The sequence below is a fragment of the Balaenoptera physalus genome, assembly GCF_965194825.1.
Source record: "Balaenoptera physalus genome assembly, chromosome: 12".
Taxonomy (NCBI): Eukaryota; Metazoa; Chordata; class Mammalia; order Artiodactyla; family Balaenopteridae; genus Balaenoptera; species Balaenoptera physalus.
Genome location: NC_138897.1, coordinates 14,134,545 through 14,157,474, shown reverse-complemented (window position 1 = coordinate 14,157,474; position 22,930 = coordinate 14,134,545). Strand labels below are relative to the sequence as shown.

The following is a 22,930-nucleotide window of genomic DNA, read 5'->3' as shown; positions in this document are numbered from 1 at the left end:
AGAGTCTAATGCTTTGCCTTATACTTGGAATAAATTCCTAATTCCTTACATGACCTTCAAAGCCATAAGTGACATCAACTGTCTTTCTGAACTCTCTCCCTACCATGTTTCTCCTCACACCTTTCTCGTCACAATAACCTTCATGTTTTCAAAAGTAATGACATCGGGAAATGGTTATCATAGAAAGCCAACTTAAAAAAAAAAACAAAACACCCTGTATATGTTTGCATATAAATTAAGTCTAAAAGGAGATACGTCAACCTGTTGGACAGAGGTTAACTCTGAGATATTGAATTATGTGTGACTTCTTACTTTTTCTACATGCTTTCAGTATTTTCTACAATGAGCTTGTGATACGTTTCTATTTATGTGACGTTTACAAATTATGGTAGGTTTAGACATAGAACTCTTGGCCGAGCTCATAATTATCGCAGAAATCTTCAACTCTCTCCAACTTCTGTTCCTCACAGGACATTTCAAAATCTGCAACGGTTCCTGAGATAAAAATCCTCAACCCAATAAGCTGGATATAATGGTCACAATTCCTCATGTTATAAGAAGGTTCACTCCCCAACCCAGAGACTGGAGTTTGGAGTCAGAGGTGAGATGAGGGATGGAGTGCAAACTGCCCAGTCTACAACCTCGAGGATCAAATCCAGGACAGCCCAATCTGACCCTGGTTCCATGGGAAGACCAGGCAAGGAGGTTAGGAGGCAGGTAGATGAAGGAAAGCCATGAGGACTGTAAAAGGTTACACTATAAAATGAATATACAGAATGTGGCCTAACCATACAATGGAACACTATTCAGCAATGAAAGGGAACAAAGTACTGATCCATGCTACAACCTAAAGGAATGCCAAAAACATCACACTAACTGGAAGAAGCCAGATGTGAAAGACTACATATTGTACGATTCCATTTATTGAAATGTCCAGAATAGGCAAATCTGTAGAGACAGAAAGCAGATTAGTGGTTTCCGGGGGCCAGGTATGGGAATTGCATAGGACTGAATTAGGCACGGGAGAATTTTTTGAGTGATGGAAATATTCAAATACTAGATTGTGGTGATGGTTGCACAACTCCATAAATCTGAAAATCACTGAAGTGATTTAAATCATTTAAAACCTTAAAATGGATGAACTTTATGATATATAAATTATACCTCAATAAAGCTGTAAAAAAAAAAAAGAAGAGATTATATTCTAGCAGATGTTTTTTCCATTAAATTTTACTATCACTTTTAGGTGTTTTTAAAAACTTTAAAATATTAAATATGACTTGATCTCTTAACAAAGTAGTTTTGTAAAACCAGAAAAGTAGGCGACCCATCCTCAAAGTTAGTGACAGTCTATTTATAAAAGGTATTCCACAGATCACCTATCTCCTTGACCTGAAGTGGCCTGAAATCATGGACTCTTGGCTCAGTTAAGCTAACATCATTGGCAGGGAACAGTTGTGAAGCTCATCATCTTCGTGCCATTGAGTCTAAGGCATTCAGTTTGTTACATTTTCCATCAATCAAGTCTTGGTGTCATCATAGCATAGCAGAGTTAAAGGAGCATCAAATTTCTACTTGAAATGAGTTCCGCTGTTCCCACTCTCTCCCCTTGACTATTTTGACAGCATTTAAATCAGTAATTCTAAAGGTATACATATGAGATGGTAGAGGGACAGGGTCTGTGTGTGGAGGGGCGTACAGAATCACCAGGCAGGCCTGTTCAACGTGTACAATGGGTGATAAAAGGCTGATTATACTTCTCAATTAGGATAATGGGCAGTAGAAGCAGGTCCTATCTGTCAGATGTACTGGGGAAGAAACAGGTTGAGAATCACTGATTTTAATAAAGCTTAGTATTCATTGTCAAGTGTAAAGATATTTTATGGCACTTATTAATTACATTTAGGAGGATATTAAAATATTACTGAACTTAATGATAAGTTTTCACTATATCTAAAGATAGAAGTGATACTTTAGTTGTCATTTATATTTTAATAATGTATAACAATAGTGCATGTAGGAAACAAGGTGCAAATGAATACCACTATCAAACTAAAGTTCAAACTGACGATGATGACTCTTCACCTCATATCAAATACATTGAGAACATAAATTTAAATCTATGTTTTTATAGTTATGAAAATTCCCTCAAAGGAATTTTTCTCTAGTTTAAAAATGCACTTCTCTCATTATGCAATATAAAAGGCAATACTCTGTAAAGTTTATGGCCTGCTATAAATGAAGAAACTGTGTAAAAGATCAAAAGAAGAAAATGCTAAATTATAGCTCTGTTGGCCCAACTCAGTTTCATGGCCTGGGTAGGATATTTTTCACATGGCTGTTGAAAAAAACACCTGATGCCACAAGGTTCTCCAGAAAACCACTGAAATTACACCTACGGTTTCAGGTGATCATACTGACTGGAGTGTATTCCTTTAAGAGTTTCCATTAAAGCCTGGTAAAATCTGCTCCAAAGATGCATTTTGAACATATTGGACTATACTTACAAACAGATATCCTGTCTTATGCCCTAGCAATGCAATCTTTACTTTTAAAGACACTATTATTTATTAACCTGAAACTCATAGCTGAGGAATCTCTCCAACCTATTTTGAAAACCCACTGCAGTCCCCATGATGGCACTACAGACATTACAGATACATGTCACTACAGACATTACAGATACATGTCAGACTGCATTCATGGGGGTCATTAGCCCCTAGTCCTCTCTCAAATTCTAGGACAGGTTCTCACCATTTATATATTTATAAAGCAATAAAATAGTGAGGACAAAAGGACAACATTCCACTCCTGTGAATAATAGGCATGGAATGGCTGAAGTTATTAACTGTATTACTAACACAAAGGAGTTTGGAAATAAAATTTGTCACAAAGAGAAACCACTGCAGGAGCACAATTCAAATAACCCCGGTTCCCATTAAGGAAATTCTGACAGTAAGTTTAATAATACCTGCAACATGACAAGGAACTGCTCAGTTTTTCAAATGTATATCCACATAGGAATAATTAGAAAGCCAAAACTTAAAAGCAATATTCTCACAAATAAAATGCAGGAAAAAGTAGAATAATGAAGTTTTGATAGGTGAACCTTATTATATGGTGCTTTAGTTTTGGATCTTGAAGTGTATTTTCCCACACTATCCAAGCCTTTTCCTGGCAATCAATCAGATGCTTATGAAGATGCATGAACCACTTCTGCACATTAGACCTGCGTCACATGGTTCACTGCGGCACTATATGCCATTACTGCTACACAGGATGCAAAGGAAAGATTTTAGAATTCTAACTCACCAACAAGAGCAGCAGCAGCGACGAAAACCTCACCTTGCAGCATCAACTGGGGCAATTCCACTTAGAAAGCTTAATTCCACTAACTCAGATTTCATTTTGTCTCTCCATCCCAACCTCTTCCACCTCCCCGATCCCCATCATCTTCCTTTCTTAAGTAGGCATCTTTTGTACAATACAATAAAAGACAAAGAAGACAAACAGAGCAGAGCAAGAAGATATTTCAGCAGGAATGACCGGGAGAGGATGTGGGTAATTTACGTAGGATAGTTCAATGTTCTCAGCCTGATGAATAGAACTGAGCTCTGAAATCTGAAGTCTCTCAGAGCAAGCATCCCATTTTACCCATGGGAGTTAGACTCGTGACGATGAAGCACTGAGACTGAGATAACCTGAGGTTTAACATAACTTATTAACTGGCTATGCCTTTATTCTCTTCCCATCCACTCTGGATTTTTAATGTTGTATAGATGAGGATGTGAAGATTACACCAGGACAAAAGGCATAAACCAGGACTGCTCCAGGTAAACCTGGACATATGATCACTGTATGTGTAGGGCAGCTCTCTTTATAAAAAAATACTATTACCACAAAATATTTCTACAGCACAGTTTTTACCCTGTATAGCATTAATTCATTATATACTATTTTAACATGTAACATAAATGAAGTACAGACTGAAACACGGAGTTAACGTCCTTTTCTCATGGCCAGTGCTGCTGAGGGAGGGGTCATTCATGCATTCACAGCCTACAAGTGCTAATGCACCATTCTGTTTCCCTTGGTTTGAATGATGCTCCTTGTTTGTTTTATGCCTCTGCAGTCTCTTTTTTGCTATTATTTTGTGCTCTGACGAACACTTTATTTCCCATGATGGTTGTGTAAAGGAATGCAAGGAAGAGGCCTGGAGGTACCACATGTGTGCCAAGAAGAACGTCACGCTAGATATTAAATTCAAGTTTTGCAACGGGTCAAAGCCTCTTTTAGTAACAAAAATAAAGATAGATAAACTGGACTACATCAAAATTTAAAACTTCTGTGCAAAGGACATAATCAACAGAGTGAAAAAGCAAACTACAGAATGGGAGAAAATATTTGCAAATCATATATCTGATAAGGGGTTAATGTCCAAAATACACAATGAACTCCTACCACTCAACAATAAAAAACCAAATAACTCAATTTAAAAATGGGCAAAGGACTTGATCAGATATTTTGCCAAAGAAGACATACAAATAGCCAACAAGCACATGAAGAATGCTCAACATCACAAACCATTAGGGAATGCAAATCAAAACTACAATGTGATATACTTCACACCCAACAGGGTGGCTACTATCAAAAAAAGAAAAGAAAACAAGGATTGGTGAGAATGTGGAGAAATTAGTCTTCTGCACTACTGGTAGGAATAAAATGGCACAACTGCTATGAAAAACATTATGGCAGTTCCTCAAAAGATTAAAAACAGAACTACCATATGATCCAGCATTCTCATTTCTGGGTGTGTATCTCAAAGAACTGAAAGCAGGGCCTTGAATGGATAATGAACACCCATGTTATAGTAGCATTATTCACAATAGCCAAAGGTGGGAGCAACCTATGTGCCCACTGATGGATGAATGGATAGACAAAATGTGATATCCACATACAGTGGAATACTATTCAGCCTTCAAAAGGAAGGAAATTCTGATACATGCTACAACATGGATGAACCTTCAGGACATGACCCTAAGTGAAATTAGCCAGATACAAAAGGACAAATATTGTGTGATTCCACCTATACGAGGTACCTAGAGTAGCCAAACTCATAGAGACAGGAAGTAGAAAAGTGGATTCCAGGGGCTGAGGGGAAGGGAAAATGGGGAGCTGCTGTTTAATGGGTATAGAGATTCAGTTATGCAAGATGAAAAAGTTCTGGAGATTAGTTGTACAGCAATGTGAATATATTTAATAAAACTGAGCTGTACACTTGAAAATGGTTAAGGTGTTTTTTAAATGTTATGTATATATTACTATAAGTTTTTTAAAGAAAAGAAAAACATTATCAAGGAAAAAGACTGTCAAAGTTGGCAATCTGGATTTAGTGCAAGGTACTATGACATGGTAACGGGCCCTGTAACATCACTGAAGCCTGGGAGGACAGACCTTGAAGGAAGCAGGAAAAAATTATGCCTGGAAGCACAGAATAACTTCAGGGATCAAAAGAGAACTGAAGCCTGACTGTTAAGGTTATGACACCAGGAGCACTTAAGGATAATGCTTAATCACCCTGACGGTGCTGGTTTAGTTAGCTCCTCCATTTCCAGACACACATTCTACCCCACCCGTCACTCCATGGAATGAACTTGTATAAAAAAGGCAGTCAAGATTCTTAACTCCTAGGCAATAATTCACTTGTGGAAGTAACATCTAAAATATTAAAGCTCCAGTAGAACCAAAGTACATGGCTGCTCACTTATATGCCAACAGAATGTACACTGTAGTTTCGTATTCAAGGTTCTCCAAGTTAAGGTTCCCAAAGGCTATTTTCTGGAAATCTGTTTATCCAAAACCTAAGGTTTCTGAAATTCAACTTATTTATCACACTCCAGATGAATAGGCATTGGGCTTTTTCACCTCTATGCTTTGCTCATATCCATTTTGTCTGCCGAAAATACTCTAAGTTCCCTAACTGAAATTATACCCTTCATTCAAGGCCCAGTTCAAATGCTGACCTTGAGCAATGTTTTCTCAGTCATTGAAGTCGGAATTGAAGCGGCCTCCATCTGGTATTCACATAACGCTTAAGCACATGCTGCCTCGTATTACAGTTATTCTGTCTTACAACCCTGAATGCAGGGGCCATGTGTCAGAGTCATATCCTTCCAGGGCTGGAATACTCCTTATAAGTTATACAGTAGAACTTCCCCCTCAGTGCTTGAATTCCCTACGAAAAACTCTGATGCAGGAGTTATCTATCTCTAGCAGTGGGGCATCACCAAGTCTTGAGGAGGCAATCCCATTCATCTCTGGGTCCTTGGTAACACCTGGGAATGCTTCATGGATGGTGAGTGCTCACTATATACTTTTTCCTGAAGAAATGATCTGTACATTAAATGTACATATAATGCAAAAAACTGAAACCTAGGTATTCCATGTTACTGTTAAAGTCTTTCAGAGCCAGTTTCCTCTGCTGTAAAGTAGAAATAATTATATTTTCTTCACATCATTGTCGTTAAAACTAATGAAATAACCTATGTAAAACTCCTAATACACTGTGTGCAATAAATGACATTTTAATACTAATTATTATATCAGTTTAATACCTTTCTCAATAATCCTTAACTTTACCCATTTGTTGCTTAATTTAATCTGGCTTTTCCCCAGATTTGGGTATGTTTTTTTCTGTGGCAAAACAATCCAATCCTCCAAATAGTTTCTGGAAACTTCTAGTGATCCCAGAAAGGAGGAGAGATAAACATGATTGCATTAAATTCCTTAAAACAGTTTAACATTTCTAAAGAAAGACATTGCAGAATTTTCCAGAGAAAAACGGTGACTATCTTTAAACAAGCAACATAAAAGACTGGGAAAGAGAGAAAATAATTTTTGGACAAAGAAGGATACAGGACTTCCAGAGTGGATCAAGGGCTGATGTTGATGCCAGAAGGTGGAAAATGAAATGCTAAAAAGGGTATTCTTTCTCTTTCTCTCTCTTTCCCTCCCTCTCTTCTTCCCTGCCTCCTCCCCACCCCTCCCTTTCTCTTTTTCGTCCTTCTTTTCTTCTTTCTTTTTCTTCTTTTTGATCAAACAGTATATTACTGGAGAGGAAGAAAAGGTAATTTGAGGGGTTGGTGTTGAGGGGAACGTTCTGCTAATTAAGTTTTAGATGAAAGACTGAAGATGACAGAAAGGGAACAGGACCAACAGTGCTGAATGGAATGGGATCCATGAAGAACTGACGAGAGATGGCTGTGAGCAAGAGGGCACAATGTAGTGAGAAAGACAGGCTTAGGGGTGTTGCTCAATAGGTACTTGTTGAGTGAAAGCATGGAAGACTAAATAAGTCAGTAAGTGGGGGAAAAGGTCCTGAATTCTGGGATCCAATGCTGAAAAGAAATCTCCTCTACTGGAGTCCTGAGTATAAGGTAACCAAGGTCAGCAAAGGTGACACAGCTAACGAAAATTTCTGTTCAGGGCCTTGCTCATGGGTATCTTGATTCATCACTATGTCCTTGAATTTGCCCCAGACTCTCTGTAGCCCCAGCAAAAGTCCTTCTAGGGCACACACAAAGCCTCAGAATTTCATAAGCATTACAGTACTGCAGCGTTTCTTTAACCGTATCTTTTAACTCTCCTAGGAACAGAGCCTTCTTTATGTCACAAGGTTTTTCTCTCAACCACCAATATGAGACTATCTGTTGCCATCTTCTGACATAAATAAGACGCCACTTTGCCAGCCGTGCAGTTTGGCAGTGTGTGCTTGGGTCTGTGGTGCTCGTCGGCAGCCTGCATGCCCCGTGACGGCCTTCCCCTAGCAGAAAGCTGCCACCGGCCTCATTCCCTGCTTCTCAGTATTTTCTCTTTGAGGACACAACTCCGCTCTGTATACTCAACAAAGGCCTCTGGCCCAAAACAGGACTTTTCTGACCTAAGATGCCCTTACTCTTGGCTCATTCCCTCCTAATCAATATTTCTTTCTCCTGTAAATCCTAGATTTATATTATTCAAAACTTTGCAGTGAATGGTTCCTTTGCAACAATCACAAATGTGGGATTAAACACAGAGCCACTTTTCAAAAAGAGGTTATTAGAATTACAAAACAAAGACTCCGGGGAATTCTAAGTAGAGGCACTTAGGGGCAGTGGGAATACACAGCCCTGGTGCCCAAGTGCTGCCTCCCTGACCTGCTCAGCCATTTACAGGCTCTGTGGCATGAGCAAGTCGCACTCTCCTTAGGGCCACGGGGTCCTTAACTGTAAAATGAGGCAGTAAATATATCTGTGGTGGAAAATAATGTGTACTTCACAGTGCTATGATAAAGAGCACATGAAATAATGTGCTGGAAGATACTGTAAACATGGTGGCACAATACCAGTGTTGGTTATTAGTGCTACAGCGGTGACCGGGGGCAAGCCTTTGACTGGCATCTTGAGCCTCCTACTCAAGTTTGAGCTTCTGTCTTGTTTTGCTTTTTGCCAAATATAAACGGATTCCCTGGTCTCTGAACTGCCTGTATCATGCCTCTCAGGGCCCATGTCTCAAATAACCAACTACTGGGTACCAGATTCTGTGTTGCAACGCCCTGCTCTGACCTTGCGGGGATGGGTCACTACTCTACTCTGTGAATAGGCTTCCTACATTTCAGCCCCGATGCTGGACCCCAGTTTTGACAGAGGGTAACCAGATCTAAGGATATTCATGCCTTACAACCATAATATCACTCCTCACACCACTCATGGGTGAAACAAAATGATAACAAAATCTCAAAAGGAGGTGTGAGGGTATTCCCATGTGATAACTGCCCTATTTCTCCTTCCCTTTCCAATTAAGCTTGAAAGAGTGGTCTGGACTTATAACTCTACTTCCTGACCTCCCATTTCATTTATGACTTTCCCTTTAATTTTTTTTTTTGAATTGGAACCTTTTTTGTTGTTGTTGTTGTTTCAGTATATTAATATACTTATTTCCTGTTTCTCTTCTTCTTCATTTTTCTTTTTTTTAAATTAGTCATCAATTTTATACACATCAGTGCACACATGTCAATCCCAATCGCCCAACTCAGCACACCCCCACCCCCACCCCCCCGCGGCTTTCCCCCCTTGGTGTCCATACGTTTGTTCTCTACATCTGTGTCTCAATTTCTGCGCTGCAAACTGGTTCATCTGTACTATTTTTCTAGGTTCCACAAATATGCATTAATATACGATATCAGTTTTTCTCTTTCTGACTCACTCTGTATGACAGTCTCTAGATCCATCCACGTCTCAACAAATGACCCAATTTCGTTCTGTTTTATGGTTGAGTAACATTCCATTGTATATATGCACCACAACTTCTTTATCCATTCATCTGTCAATGGGCATTTAGGTTGCTTCCATGACCTGGCTATTGTAAACAGTGCTGCAGTGAACATTGGGGTGCATGTGTCTTTTTGAATTATGGTTTTCTCCAGGTATATGCCCAGTAGTGGGATTGCTGGATCATATGGTAATTCTATTTTTAGTTTTTTAAGGAACCTCCGTACTGTTCTCCATAGTGGCTGTATCAATTTACATTCCCACCAACAGTGCAAGAGGGTTCCCTTTTCTCCACACCCTCTCCAGCATTTGTTGTTTGTAGGTTTTCTGATGATGCCCATTCTAACTGGTGTGAGGTGATACCTCACTGTAGTTTTGATTTGCATTTCTCTAATAATTAGTGATGTTGAGTAGCTTTTCATGTGCTTCTTGGCCATCTGTGTGTCTTCTTTGGAGAAATGTCTATTTAGGTCTTCTGCCCATTTTTGGATTGGGTTTTTTGTTTTTTTAATATTGAGCTGCATGAACTGTTTATACATTTTGGAGATTAATCCTTTGTCCGTTGATTCGTTTGCAAATATTTTCTCCCATTCTGAGGGTTGTCTTTTCGTCTTGTTTATGGTTTCCTTTGCTGTGCAAAAGCTTTGAAGTTTCATTAGGTCCCATTTGTTTATTTTTGTTTTTATTTCCATTACTCTAGGAGGTGGATCAAAAAAGATCTTGCTGTGATTTATGTCAAAGAGTGTTCTTCCTATGTTTTCCTCTAAAGGTTTTATAGTGTCCGGTCTTAGATTTAGGTCTCTAATCCATTTTGAGTTTACTTTTGTGTATGGGGTTAGGGAGTGTTCTAATTTCATTCTTTTACATGTAGCTGTCCAGTTTTCCCAGCACCACTTATTGAAGAGACTGTCTTTTCTCCATTGCATATCCTTGCCTCCTTTGTCATAGATTAGTTGACCATAGGTGCATGGGTTTATCTCTGGGCTTTCTATGTTGTTCCATTGATCTATGTTTCTGTTTCTTTGCCAGTACCATATTGTCTTGATTACTGTAGCTTTGTAGTATAGTCTGAAGTCAGGGAGTCTGATTCCTCCAGCTCCGTTTTTTTCCCTCAAGACTGCTTTGGCTATTCGGGGTCTTTTGTGTCTCCATACAAATTTTAAGATGATTTGTTCTAGTTCCATAAAAAATGCCATTGGTAATTTGATAGGGATTGCATTGAATCTGTAGATTGCTTTGGGTAGTATAGTCATTTTCACAATATTGATTCTTCCAATCCAAGAACATGGTATATCTCTCCATCTGTTGGTATCATCTTTAATTTCTTTCATCAGTGTCTTATAGTTTTCTGCATACAGGTCTTTTGTCTCCCTAGGTTGGTTTATTCCTAGGTATTTTATGCTTTTTGTTGCAATGTAAATGGGAGTGTTTCCTTAATTCCTCTTTCAGATTTTTCATCATTAGTGTATAGGAATGCAAGAGATTTCTGTGCATTAATTTTGTATCCTGTAACTTTACCAAATTCATTGATTAGCTCTAGTAGTTTTCTGGTGGCATCTTTAGGATTCTCTATGTATAGTATCATGTCATCTGCAAACAGTGACAGTTTTACTTCTTCTTTTCCAATTTGTATTCCTTTTATTTCTTTTTCTTCTCTGATTGCCGTGGCTAGGACTTCCAAAACTATGTTGAATAATAGTGGTGAGAGTGGACATCCTTGTCTTGCTCCTGATCTTAGAGGAAATGCTTTCAGTTTTTCACCATTGAGAGTGATGTTTGCTGTGGGTTTGTCGTATATGGCCTTTATTATGTTGAGGTAGGTTCCCTCTATGCCCACTTTCTGGAGAGTTTTTATCATAAATGGGTGTTGAATTTTGTCAAAAGCTTGTTCTGCATCTATTGAGATGATCATATGGTTTTTATTCTTCAATTTGTTAATATGGTGTATCACATTGACTGATTTGCATATATTGAAGAATCCTTGCATCCCTGGGATAATCCCATTTGATCATGGTGTATGATCCTTTTAATGTGTTGTTGGATTCTGTTTGCTAGTATTTTGTTGAGGATTTTTGCATCTATATTCATCAGTGATATTGGTCTATAATTTTCTTTTTTTGTAGTACCTTTGTCTGGTTTTGGTATCAGGGTGATGGTGGCCTCATAGAATGAGTTTGGGAGTGTTCATTCCTCTGCAATTTTTTGGAAGAGTTTGAGAAGGATGGGTGTTAGCTCTTCTCTAAATGTTTGATAGAATTCACCTGTGAAGCCGTCTGGTCCTGGACTTTTGTTTGTTGGAAGATTTTTCATCACAGTTTCAATTTCATTACTTGTGATTGGTCTGTTCATATTTTCTATTTCTTCCTGGTTCAGTCTTGGAAGTTTATACCTTTCTAAAAATTAGTCCATTTTATTGGCATAGAGTTGCTTGTAGTAATCTCTTAGGAGGCTTTGTATTTCTGCAATGTCTGTTGTAACTTCTCCTTTCTCATTTCTAATTTTATTGATTTGAGTCCTCTCCCTCTTTTTCATGAGTCTGGCTAATGGTTTATCAATTTTGTTTATCTTCTCAGAGAACCAGCTTTTAGTTTTATTGATCTTTGCTATTGTTTTCTTTGTTTTTATTTCATTTATTTCTGCTCTGATCTTTATGATTTCTTTCCTTCTGCTAGTTTTGGGGTTTTTTTTGGTTCTTCTTTCTGTAGTTCCTTTAGGTGTAAGGTTAGATTGTTTATTTGAGATTTTTCTTGTTTCTTGAGGTAGGCTTGTATAGCTATAAACTTCCCTCTTAGAACTGCTTTTGCTGCATCCCATAGCTTTTGGATTATCGTGTTTTCATTGTCATTTGTCTCTAGGTGTTTTTTGATTTCCTCTTTGATTTCTTCAGTGATCTCTTGGTTATTTAGTGACATATTGTTTAGCCTCCATGTGTTTGTGTTTTTTACGTATTTTTCCCTGTAATTCATTTCTAATCTCATAGCGTTGTGGTCAGAAAAGATGCTTGATATGATTTCAATTTTCTTAAATTTACTGAGGCTTGATTTGTGACCCAAGATGTGATCTATCCTGGAGAATGTTCCGTGCACACTTGAGAAGAAAGTGTAATCTGCTGTTTTTGGATGGAATGTCCTATAAATATCAATTAAATCTATCTGGTCTATTGTGTCATTTAAAGCTTGTGTTTCCTTATTTATTTTCATTTTGGATGATCTGTTCATTGGTGTAAGTGAGGTGTTAAAGTCCCCCACTATTATTGTGTTATTATCTATTTCCTCTTTTATAGCTGTTAGCAGTTGCTTTATGTATTGAGGTGCTCCTATGTTGGGTGCATATATATTTATAATTGTTATATTTTCTTCTTGGATTGATCCCTTGATCATTATGTAGTGTCCTTCCTTGTCTCTTATAATATTCTTTATTTTAAAGTCTATTTTATCTGATATGAGTATGGATACTCCAGCTTCCTTTTGATTTCCATTTGCATGGAATATCTTTTTCCATCCCCTCACTTTCAGTCTGTATGTGTCTCTAGGTCTGAAGTGGGTCTCTTGTAGACAGCATATATACAGGTCTTGTTTTTGTATCCATTCAGCCAGTCTATGTCTTTTGGTTGGAGCATTTAATGCATTCACGTTTAAGGTAATTATTGATATGTATGTTCCTATTACCATTTTCTTAATTGTTTTGGGTTTGTTTTTGTAGGTCCTTTTCTTCTCTTGTGTCTCCCACTTAGAGAAGTTCCTTTAGCATTTGTTGTAGAGCTGGTTTGGTGGTGCTGAATTCTCTTAGCTTTTGTTTGTCTGTAAAGCTTTTGATTTCTCCATCGAATCTGAATGAGATCCTTGCTGGGTAGAGTAATCTTGGTTGTAGGTTCTTCCCTTTCATCAATTTAAATAAGTATATCATGCCACTCTCTTCTGGCTTGTAGCATTTCTGCTGAGAAATCAGCTGTTAACCGTATGGGAGTTCCTTTGTATGTTATTTGTCGTTTTTCCCTTGCTGCTTTCAAAAATTTTTCTTTGTTTTAATTTTTGCCAATTTGATTACTATGTTTCTCAGCGTGTTTCTCCTTGGGTTTATCATGTATGGGACTCGCTGCGCTTCCTGGACGTGGGTGGCTATTTCCTTTCCCATGTTAGGGAAGTTTCTGACTATAATCTCTTCAAATATTTTCTCTGGTCCTTTCTCTCTCTCTTCTCCTTCTGCGACCCCTATAATGAGAATGCTGTTGGGTTTAATATTGTCCCAGAGGTCTCTTAGGCTGTCTTCATTTCTTTTCATTCTTTTTTCTTTATTCTGTTCTGCAGCAGTGAATTCCACCATTCTGTCTTCCAGGTCACTTATCCGTTCTTCTGCCTCAGTTATTCTGCTATTGAGTCCATCTAGTGTAGTTTTCATTTCAGTTATTGTATTGTTCATCTCTGTTTGTTTGTTCTTTAATTCTTCTGGGTCTTTGTTAAACATTTCTTGCATCTTCTCCATCTTTGCCCCCATTCTTTTTCCGAGGTCCTGGATCATCTTCACTATCATTATTCTGAATTCTTTTTCTGGAAGGTTGCCTATCTCCACTTCACTTAGTTGTTTTTCTGGGGTTTTATCTTGTTCCTTCATCTGGTACATAGCCCTCTGCCTTTTCATCTTGTCTATCTTTCTGTGAATGTGGTTTTTGTTCCACAGGCTGCAGGATTGTAGTTCTTCTTGCTTCTGCTGTCTGCCCTCTGGTGGATGAGGCTATCTAAGAGGCTTGTGTAAGTTTCCTGATGGGAGGGACTGGTGGTGGGTAGAGCTGACTGTTGCTCTGGTGGGCAGAGCTCAGTAAAACTTTAATCTGCTTGACTGCTGATGGGTGGGGCTGGGTTCCCTCCCTGTTGGTTGGCCTGAGGCAACCCAACACTGGAGACCACCCGGGCTCCTTGTTGGGGCCAATGGTGGACTCTGGGAGGGCTCACACCAAGGAGCACTTCCCAGAACTTCTGCTGCCAGCGTCCTTTTCCTCACAGTGAGCTACAGCCACCCCCTGCCTCTGCAGGAGACCCTCCAACACTAGCAGGTAGGTCTGGTTCAGTCTCCCCTTGGGTCACTGCTCCTTCCCCTGGGTCCCGACACGCACACTACTTTGTATGTGCCCTCCAAGAGTGGAGTCTCTGTTTCCCCCAGTCCTGTCAAAGTCCCGCAATCAAATCCCGCTAGCCTTTGAAGTCTGATTCTCTAGGAATTCCTCCTCCCATTGCCGGACCCCCAGGTTGGGAAGCCTGACGTGGGGCTCAGAACCTTCACTCCAGTGGGTGGACTTCTGTGGTATAAGTGTTCTCCAGTTTGTGAGTCACCCACCCAGCAGTTATGGGATTTGATTTTACTGTGATTGCACCCCTCCTACCGTCTCACTGTGGCTTCTCCTTTGTCTTTGGATGTGGGGTATCTTTTTTTGGTGAGATCCAGTGTCTTCCTGTCGATGATTGTCCATTAGCTAGTTGTGATTCCGGTACTGTCACAAGAGGGAGTGAGAGCACGTCCTTCTACTCTGCCATCTTGGTTCAGGGCTTCCCTTTAATTTTTATCTGAGGCATACACACAGTATTAAAAAAGCAAAATAAGGGAGAAAGACTTGCAACGAAAAGTAATACCCCTCATTCTTTCTTACCCACTTCTCAAGCAACCACTCTAACTGCTTCCCTTTTTAGACCTTCTGGTGGTTACCTCCTGGACATGAATTAGTATCTTTACATTGCTGTTTATTGATGCAACAATTTAAAACATCATTTATTAAGTCTCTGCTAGGCAAGAGGAGGATTTGGCTGACTTATACCATATCTTACTCATGTCAATTTTAGGTAGTTATTTTAGTTCTTCTATTTTTCCTTATGAATCAACTTTGAAGTATAATTTATATATAAGAAAATGGAACCATTTTAAGTATCCGGTTAAATGAGTATTGACAAATGATTCACCCATGTAACCATCATCACAGTCAAGATGTAGAACACTTCCATCACTCCAAAACTTTCCACATGCCCATTTATAGGCAGGCTTACCCTAATTCCCAGGCCCAGACAACAACTGATCAGCTGTCTGTGACTATAGATTAATTCTGTCTGTTCTAGAATTTTATATAAATGGAATAATACAATATATACTCTTAATGTACCTGGTTTCTTTCACTCATTATAAAATTTCTAAGATTCATCCATGTAGTTGGGTTCATCAGTCATTCATTTCTTTTTATTAATAAGTAGTTTTCCATTTTATGGATATAGCATAATTTGTTTATCCATTCAAGTGCTGATAAACATCTGGGTTGTTTCCAGATTTTGGTTATTATTAATAAAGCTACTATGAAAATTCCTGTACAAGTCTTCTGTGTACATATTTTTTCCTTCTCTTGGGTAGGTATCTAGGAATAGAATTGCTATTCTATTCAGAATAGCAATCAGAGGGTAGTGTTAAGTTTTTAAGAAAGTCTTGTTTTCCTCTAGGTCTAACTCACAAATAGGATAGTTGCCAGTAAGTTGTGGGTATGTAATAAAAATTGCTATGTCATGTTTTAGGATGAGCAGGAGGGGTGCCTGCCTCTGCCCTTTGGGCCGGGGTGGAAGGAAGCTATGAATGCTAGAGTGCAGGACAATTTTTCTATGAGGTAGAAGCACATGTGTCACAGCAGTGAAATTCTTCACATCTCCTCAGCCTCTTTCCAGGTGTCCTCTGGTTTTTCCCTGGGAGTAAAAGGCAGAAAGTAGTACTTCCTGTGTGGGGATGAAGGAAGGAGGAAAGAGGCCATGGAGAGCCCATTGGTACCATCACTGGACTGAGAGACATGCAGTTAATCCCCTTCCTCATTCCTACGCTCCGTATTACTGTTCGACTGAGTCTGGAGCCTCTGGGCTTCCCTGTTCCTTTGGCAGCACTCACTGATAGATTCTGGGCTGCTGCTTCCTCTCTCAGATTATCCATCTTCTAGGAATTTGTTGAACTTGCATTTGCTGATGGTCATTTTTCTATTCTCTTCACTTTTGCTGGGTTTGTTATTTTATTGAAGACTTGGCAGAGAGGAGAAAAATGATTATCTTTGGTCTGTGGTCCTCACCCAGAAATCAATGGATTTGATTCAGTGCAGACGTCTAGTACTAAATCTTACCACTGAACCATCCCTGGCCAAGCTCATCAATGACCCACTGTTTAATCCAATACATATCTTTATGTCTTCTCCTACTTACTCTCTCTGTAACATCTCGATAACCTCCCTCCTTCCTGAATGTTCTTTTGATTTCCACCACACTACTCTCACCTGGTTTCCTCCTGCCTTTCTGGCCACTTCTTTCAGCCTCATTGCCACACCTCCTGTTCTCTACCCATAAATATCAGTGGTTCCTTAAGGTGCCATTAGATCTTGGCCTTTATTTACGCTACTCATTCTCCCTAGATCTTGTGACCCAATGTGCTCTTCTAAATGCTACTCTTGCAGTGTCTAAACAGTCCCTCTCCTGACAAGTCTTCCCTTACCCTGCAAGACTGAGGTAGGTGCCCTGACTAATGTCCCCACAGCACCGAAGAGACTATTCTAGAAATTCTCACACTGCACCATATTGTCTGCTCATGAGTCTGTTTCCTCCTCCAAACTTAAGCTCCCTGAGAGCCTGAGAATGTGCTTTTCATCCCCAGCAATTCACCTGGTGCATAGTGGGTGATCAATAAATATTTGCCCTGTTGAATTGAGATCATGGATATTTAAAAATGCTTTGTGGGGCTTCCCTGGTGGCGCAGTGGTTGAGAATCTGCCTGCCAATGCAGGGGACACGGGTTCGAGCCCTGGTCTGGGAAGATCCCACATGCCACGGAGCAACTGGGCCCGTGAGCCACAATTACTGAGCCTGCGTGTCTGGAGCCGGTGCTCCGCAACAAGAGAGGCCGCGATGGTGAGAGGCCTGCGCACTGCGATGAAGAGTGGTTCCCACTTGCCGCAACTAGAGAAAGCCCTCACACAGAAACGAAGACTCAACACAGTCATAAATAAATAAATAAAAGAACATGAATTTCTTAAAAAAAAAAATGCTTTGTGTTTTATGCATGTTATTACTAGTAATAACAGTGAAATTTGTACTTTGAAGAAAAAAATCTGCCAAGTAAAGATAAACCTCAAATGAATCAGAGAAAATCAAATCCTTAATTTGTGTAATATAAATTAATGATGCTGTGCAGAAATTAATGATGCACATCTTCATGTGAGAATTATATCCTCTTCATTCCTTTGCACCTCTTTAGAGCCAAAACCAATATAAATTTCTCCCATCAAAAAGTCTGAAACCCATGTTATAACAGCATTATTCACAATAGCCAAAAGGGGGAAGCAACTCAAGTGTCCACTGATGGATGAATGGGTAAACAAAATGTGGTCTGTACATACAATGGAACATTATACAGCCTTCAAAAGGAAGGAAATTCTGACACATGCTATAACATGGATGAACCTTGAATACATTATGCTAAGTGAAATAATTCAGTCACAAAAGGGCAAATACCGTACAATTTAATTTATGTGAGCTATCCTAGAGTAGTCAAATACATAGAAACAGAAATTAAAATGGTGGTTGCCAGGGCTGGTAGAGATGGGGAATGAGGAGTTTTTTGCAAGATGAAAACCATTATGGAGATGGAATGATAATGATAGTTGTACAACAATGTGAATGTCCTTAATGCCACTGAATTATACACTTGAAAAGGGTTAAGAAGGTAAATTTTATATTATGTATATTTTGCTACAATTAAGAATAAAATAAAAAGGCTCATATGTAAAAATGCTATATTTTGTCAGAATATTTTCCAAACAAAATTCTGACCTATGTTTAAAATGAAAATAAATGAATCAAATTATGGAGAGAATAAGGAGAGGTATCTCAAATATAAGAAACACTATGAAGGATAAAAAAATAGAACTGCAGAGTAATATTAATAATAATAGTTTCCATTTATTGGAGCTTATTTGATGCCAGGCACTGTGCTAAATAAATGCTTTAGATGGATTAATTCATTCAAAATGACAAGAGACAGAGAGAGATTAGAGACGTTAAGTCACTTGCTGACAGTCTCACAGCTAAAAAGTGGCAGAAATAGATCAATCCCAGGAGCTCTGGTTTAAAGCCCATGCCATGACCTACTACCTGCCTGGACACTTTGGGATCAGAGGGCTGGTGAGAAGGACACATTAAAACTTTCCCTAAGCTTCAAATTTAAGAGACTAATGAAAACAAAATTAATGACCTATGGAGTACCCTCTTTGTGCCTAGCACACAAGGAATGAAAGAGAGTCAAATCAGCTGACTATCAAGGGAGACAGACCTCTATATAAATAACAAGGCGGTACAAGCCTGAGCTGCCTAAGAGGTAGGAACAGAGGAGAGGACTTGTAATCGAGTACCTCACCCAAACCTACACAATTCCTGGCTGAACAAATACTGACTGAAGGAAATAAAATTAGTCTATAAAAATGTATTCTATCTCTGAATGCATTTGAAAACAAAAAGGCATAAGGATCAACCTTGCTTTCTTCCCCTCAAAGAGAAGAAATTTAACAGATTATGGCAATCATTGATGTTCAAATCACAATAAAGAGGAAACTGACTTTTTGTTCAGATGATACTTTAAATAACGATGTTATAGGTATCACATGTTAACATGTTTCCATATTGAAGATTTTAGGAGGCATATGATGATTACATGAAATGTAAACTGCCACAGAAAATTCACACTGCAACTTGAATAGCTTCATTGTTCTCGAGAGAGATTGAGAGATTATGAGAACACAGACACTGGAGTGATCTACCCCAGATTCAAGCAGTTTTCCTTGTACCTTCCTGCTGTTCTGCATTTCTTTCAGACTTAACATCTGTCCCCACATCATCCCAAGGAAACACCTGATAATGTGTTAATGCCAAGAACTGGAGGGACGTGTCTCACCTCCAGAGGTTTAAAATAATTGCTACTTGCTATGCTTACTTCAAAAATCAAATTGAAATCTTCTATACTAAGATACCAAGTTACTATTTTTCACTGCATTCTGAAGAATTCTACGTGAATATATACTATACCTTGCTCCAATATCTAGCCAGCTGCCATAATCTTTGATCAAGAAGAAAAAATGCTGTAAAATAAAACAAAATATGGCTCCATTAAAAACAAAGGCTATATAGATTCAGTCTAAAAGTTACTTTGTTTTAGGATTATGTCTTTCAGATTTCTGACCCCTCAGAACCACTATCTGACTGGAATCAATAAGAATTCACCCTTTATTGAAATTTTTGCTTGGACTAAAATGAGCAATAGCTTAAAAGCCAGAAACAGCATTACCATTCAATCATATGAACACAAAAGTGACATCCTGAATAACTAGAAAGAAAACCCAGCCAACTTTCATAAAAGACACTAAGTATCGATAATACCAAAGACTGCAGTGAAAGGAAGCCATATCATCTATTCATCAGCAAACATTTACTGATCGTCTACTATGTGCCAATCACTGTGTTAGGTCCTGGAGATAAACTCTCTTTCAGGAGATTTATAATCTAGTGACTGATTCAGTCAATTTATCAGGCGTGTGTGTGTGTGTGTGTGTGTGTGATGAGTGTTATCATTGGAAATACAGGCAAGTACAGGAGCACAAAGGAAGGGGTACACACCCCAGCTGGGGTAATAAGGGAAGGCAGTCCCAATAAAAAGTCTAAAAATCTAAGTGACAAGTAAGAGTCAGAGGAAAGAGGAGGTTAGAGAGATCGGGGGAGAAGTTTGTTTCTGACAGAGGGAGTAACGTTTATAAACATCAAGAGTCCAGGTAGAGCTTGGCATGTCCAAGGTGAGGCTGGGGTAGAGGAAACAAGGAGAGAGAGGAGAGATACAACGCCAGTCAGGTAAGCAGAACTTAGACCACACATGGCTCTCTAAGTTAAACTCAGCAGTCTGATTCTTCATTTAAAATTAATCAGATAATTTAAATTCTCTTCTGTTAACATGTCTTTGCCTATTTGCCACTTTGTGAGCAAAACTGAAAGCTAATTTGTTCTAACATTATGTGTGGTCAATTTCAGAAATATATCCAGTTCAATACAACATAAAAATGTTCTCATCTGAATCAAGTGACTAGGAATCTGATTTGGGAAGTTACCCTAACAGTCGTCTCAGCCCTTTCAGCATAAGATGTTGTGTAGTGAAGAATTAACCCTACCTAAAGAGAGGTCTGGCCTTTACCTTCAGCTACTAGGAGGCGATTTACTCGGCCCTGCCTGATAGGAGTGTTTTGCCTGGGGGAACTCAACCACTGGACAGTCTAATAATGTGATTTATGTTCAGGGGTTTGGGCCGTGTGTTATCAGTTCTACCTCTAGAAGGACTGGAGATTAAAGGTTAGCCATGGGAACAATATATGATCGAGCTCCAATAAAAAGCCTGGACATCGAGGCTCTGGTGAGCCTGGCTGGCAGTACTCCGTGTGCACTGTCACACATCACTGCCGGTAGAGCACGGCTGTCCCAGCTTCACGGCGAGAGTATGGCCAGAGCTCCACATCTGGACCCCGTCTGGACTCTGCCCTCTGCATTTCTTCCCTTGGCTGATTTTAATCTGTCTCCTTTCCCTGTAATAAGCCGCACTGGTGGAAACAACAGTCTTCAGTGAATTCCGTGAGTCCATCTAGTGAATTATCAAACCTTAGGGTAGTTTGGGGAACCCTCCTGAACTTGTAGGTGTAAAATGGGTTCTTTTTGTTAATACGTTACATACAAGAGGCCCACCTACCTGTTCCCCACTAGAACTCATTATTAGAGCTAGCATCTTGATAACATCATCCCACTCTGTTCCCTCTTTCCTTCCTTCCCTTCCTCCTCCCCTCTCTTTTTTCCTTTCTTTTTCAATCTGACAAAAAGGTTAAAAATCAGCATTTCAAGTAGGAAAATGGTATATTACCTAAACCTAAAGTTAGCTTTTTCTGTTAACCTCCTATGGAAGTTTCATTTCAGATACAATGTACCACTGAAGACTATGTATAAAGTAACAGATTCTAATAAATCAAGTTAGAAGATTTCTGACACTTTAAGAAGAGCACTCTTACCACATTATAGGTCATATAAAAAGAAAGTAATTTATGTGTAAATTATGCCAGCACTAATAATTCAGTATCTAAAGAGTTCATGTACAGAAATGCATTCATATTTCACTTGATTAAATCAACTCATTGGGGGACTTCCCTGGTGGCACAGTGGTTGAGAATCTGCCTGCCAATGCAGGGGACACGGGTTCGAGCCCTGGTCCAGGAAGATCCCACATGCCGCGGAGCAACTAAGCCCATGCGCCACAACTACTGAGCCTGCACTCTAGAGCCCGTGAGTCACAACTACTGAGCCTGCATGCCACAACTACTGAAGCTCGCACACCTAGAGCCCGTGCTCCACAACAAGAGAAGCCACCGCGATGAGAAGCCCACGCACCGCAACGAAGAGTAGTCCCCGCTTGCTGCAACTAGAGAAAGCCCATGCGCAGCAACGAAGACCCAGTGCAGCCAAAAATAAATAAATAAATATATTATATATATATTAAAAAAATCAACTCATTGTTTAGTTTGTCAATCTTATTTATATTGAATATCCAGTAATGCCTTACCAAAGCCATGATGTCTGATATGTTGATAACCATGAGAAAAAGACTGGAAAAAAAATAAAGAAAAAACACATGTAATACTGCAGACACATTTAAAAGCACATTAAAATCAAAATGAGAATAATCAAATAATCTAACATTCTGTTATTAGTATTTCTGCTTCTGAAAATATTACATTTGACAAAGGCTCTTTTCACATTATCATGGACTACTGTCCCACAGTGATGGGCTGGACTTCAAAAATGTTATTTAACACTTTGAATATTTATTTCAATAGTATGAAAGGGACATGATAGAGAACAAACGTATGGACACCAAGGGGGGAAAGCGGTGGGGGGTAGCGGTGGTGTGATGAATTGGGAGATTTGCATTGACATGTATACACTGATGTGTATAAAATGGACGACTAATAAGAACCTGCTGCATAAAAAATAAATAAATAAATAAAATTAAAAAAAGAAAGGGACATGAATTATGATTTTTTAAATTAAAGTTTTTATTTTAGATAATTATGGATTCACATGCAACTGCAAGATATGATATAGAGGGAACCCATGTACCCTCCGCCCAGTTTCCCCCACTGGTAACATCTTACAAAACTATAGTACAATATCAGAACCAGGATACTGACATTGATTCTGCCAAGATACAGAATGTTTCCATCATCACAAGGATCCCTCATGATACTCTTTTATAGCTCCATCTATCCTCCTCTTGCTTACTCTCTGTCTAATCCCCAGTCCCTGGAAACCACTGATCTGTTCTCTGTTTCTATAATTTTGTTATTTCAAGAGTGTTGTACAAGTGGAATCATTTGAATCACTTATAACATTTTGGGATTGCCTTTTTCACTCAGCACAATTCTCTTGAGATTTATCTAAGGTTCTGTGTGTATCAATAGTTTGCTCCTTTTTATTGCTGAGCAGTACTCCATTATACCACAGTTTGCTTAACCATTCAAGCACTAAAGGACATCAGGGTGGTTT

At 39.0% G+C, this 22,930-nt stretch overlaps 1 protein-coding gene across 1 annotated transcript in view; it reads right to left on the bottom strand.

Moving 5' to 3' along the window:
• The window catches only part of PIGN (phosphatidylinositol glycan anchor biosynthesis class N), a 109,345-nt gene that overhangs the window by 5,737 nt on the left and 80,678 nt on the right, over positions 1–22,930 (bottom strand). The window contains 2 exon segments of the mRNA XM_082417952.1: positions 19,388–19,440; positions 21,948–21,990. Of these exon segments, the coding sequence (XP_082274078.1) occupies positions 19,388–19,440; positions 21,948–21,990 (96 nt within the window).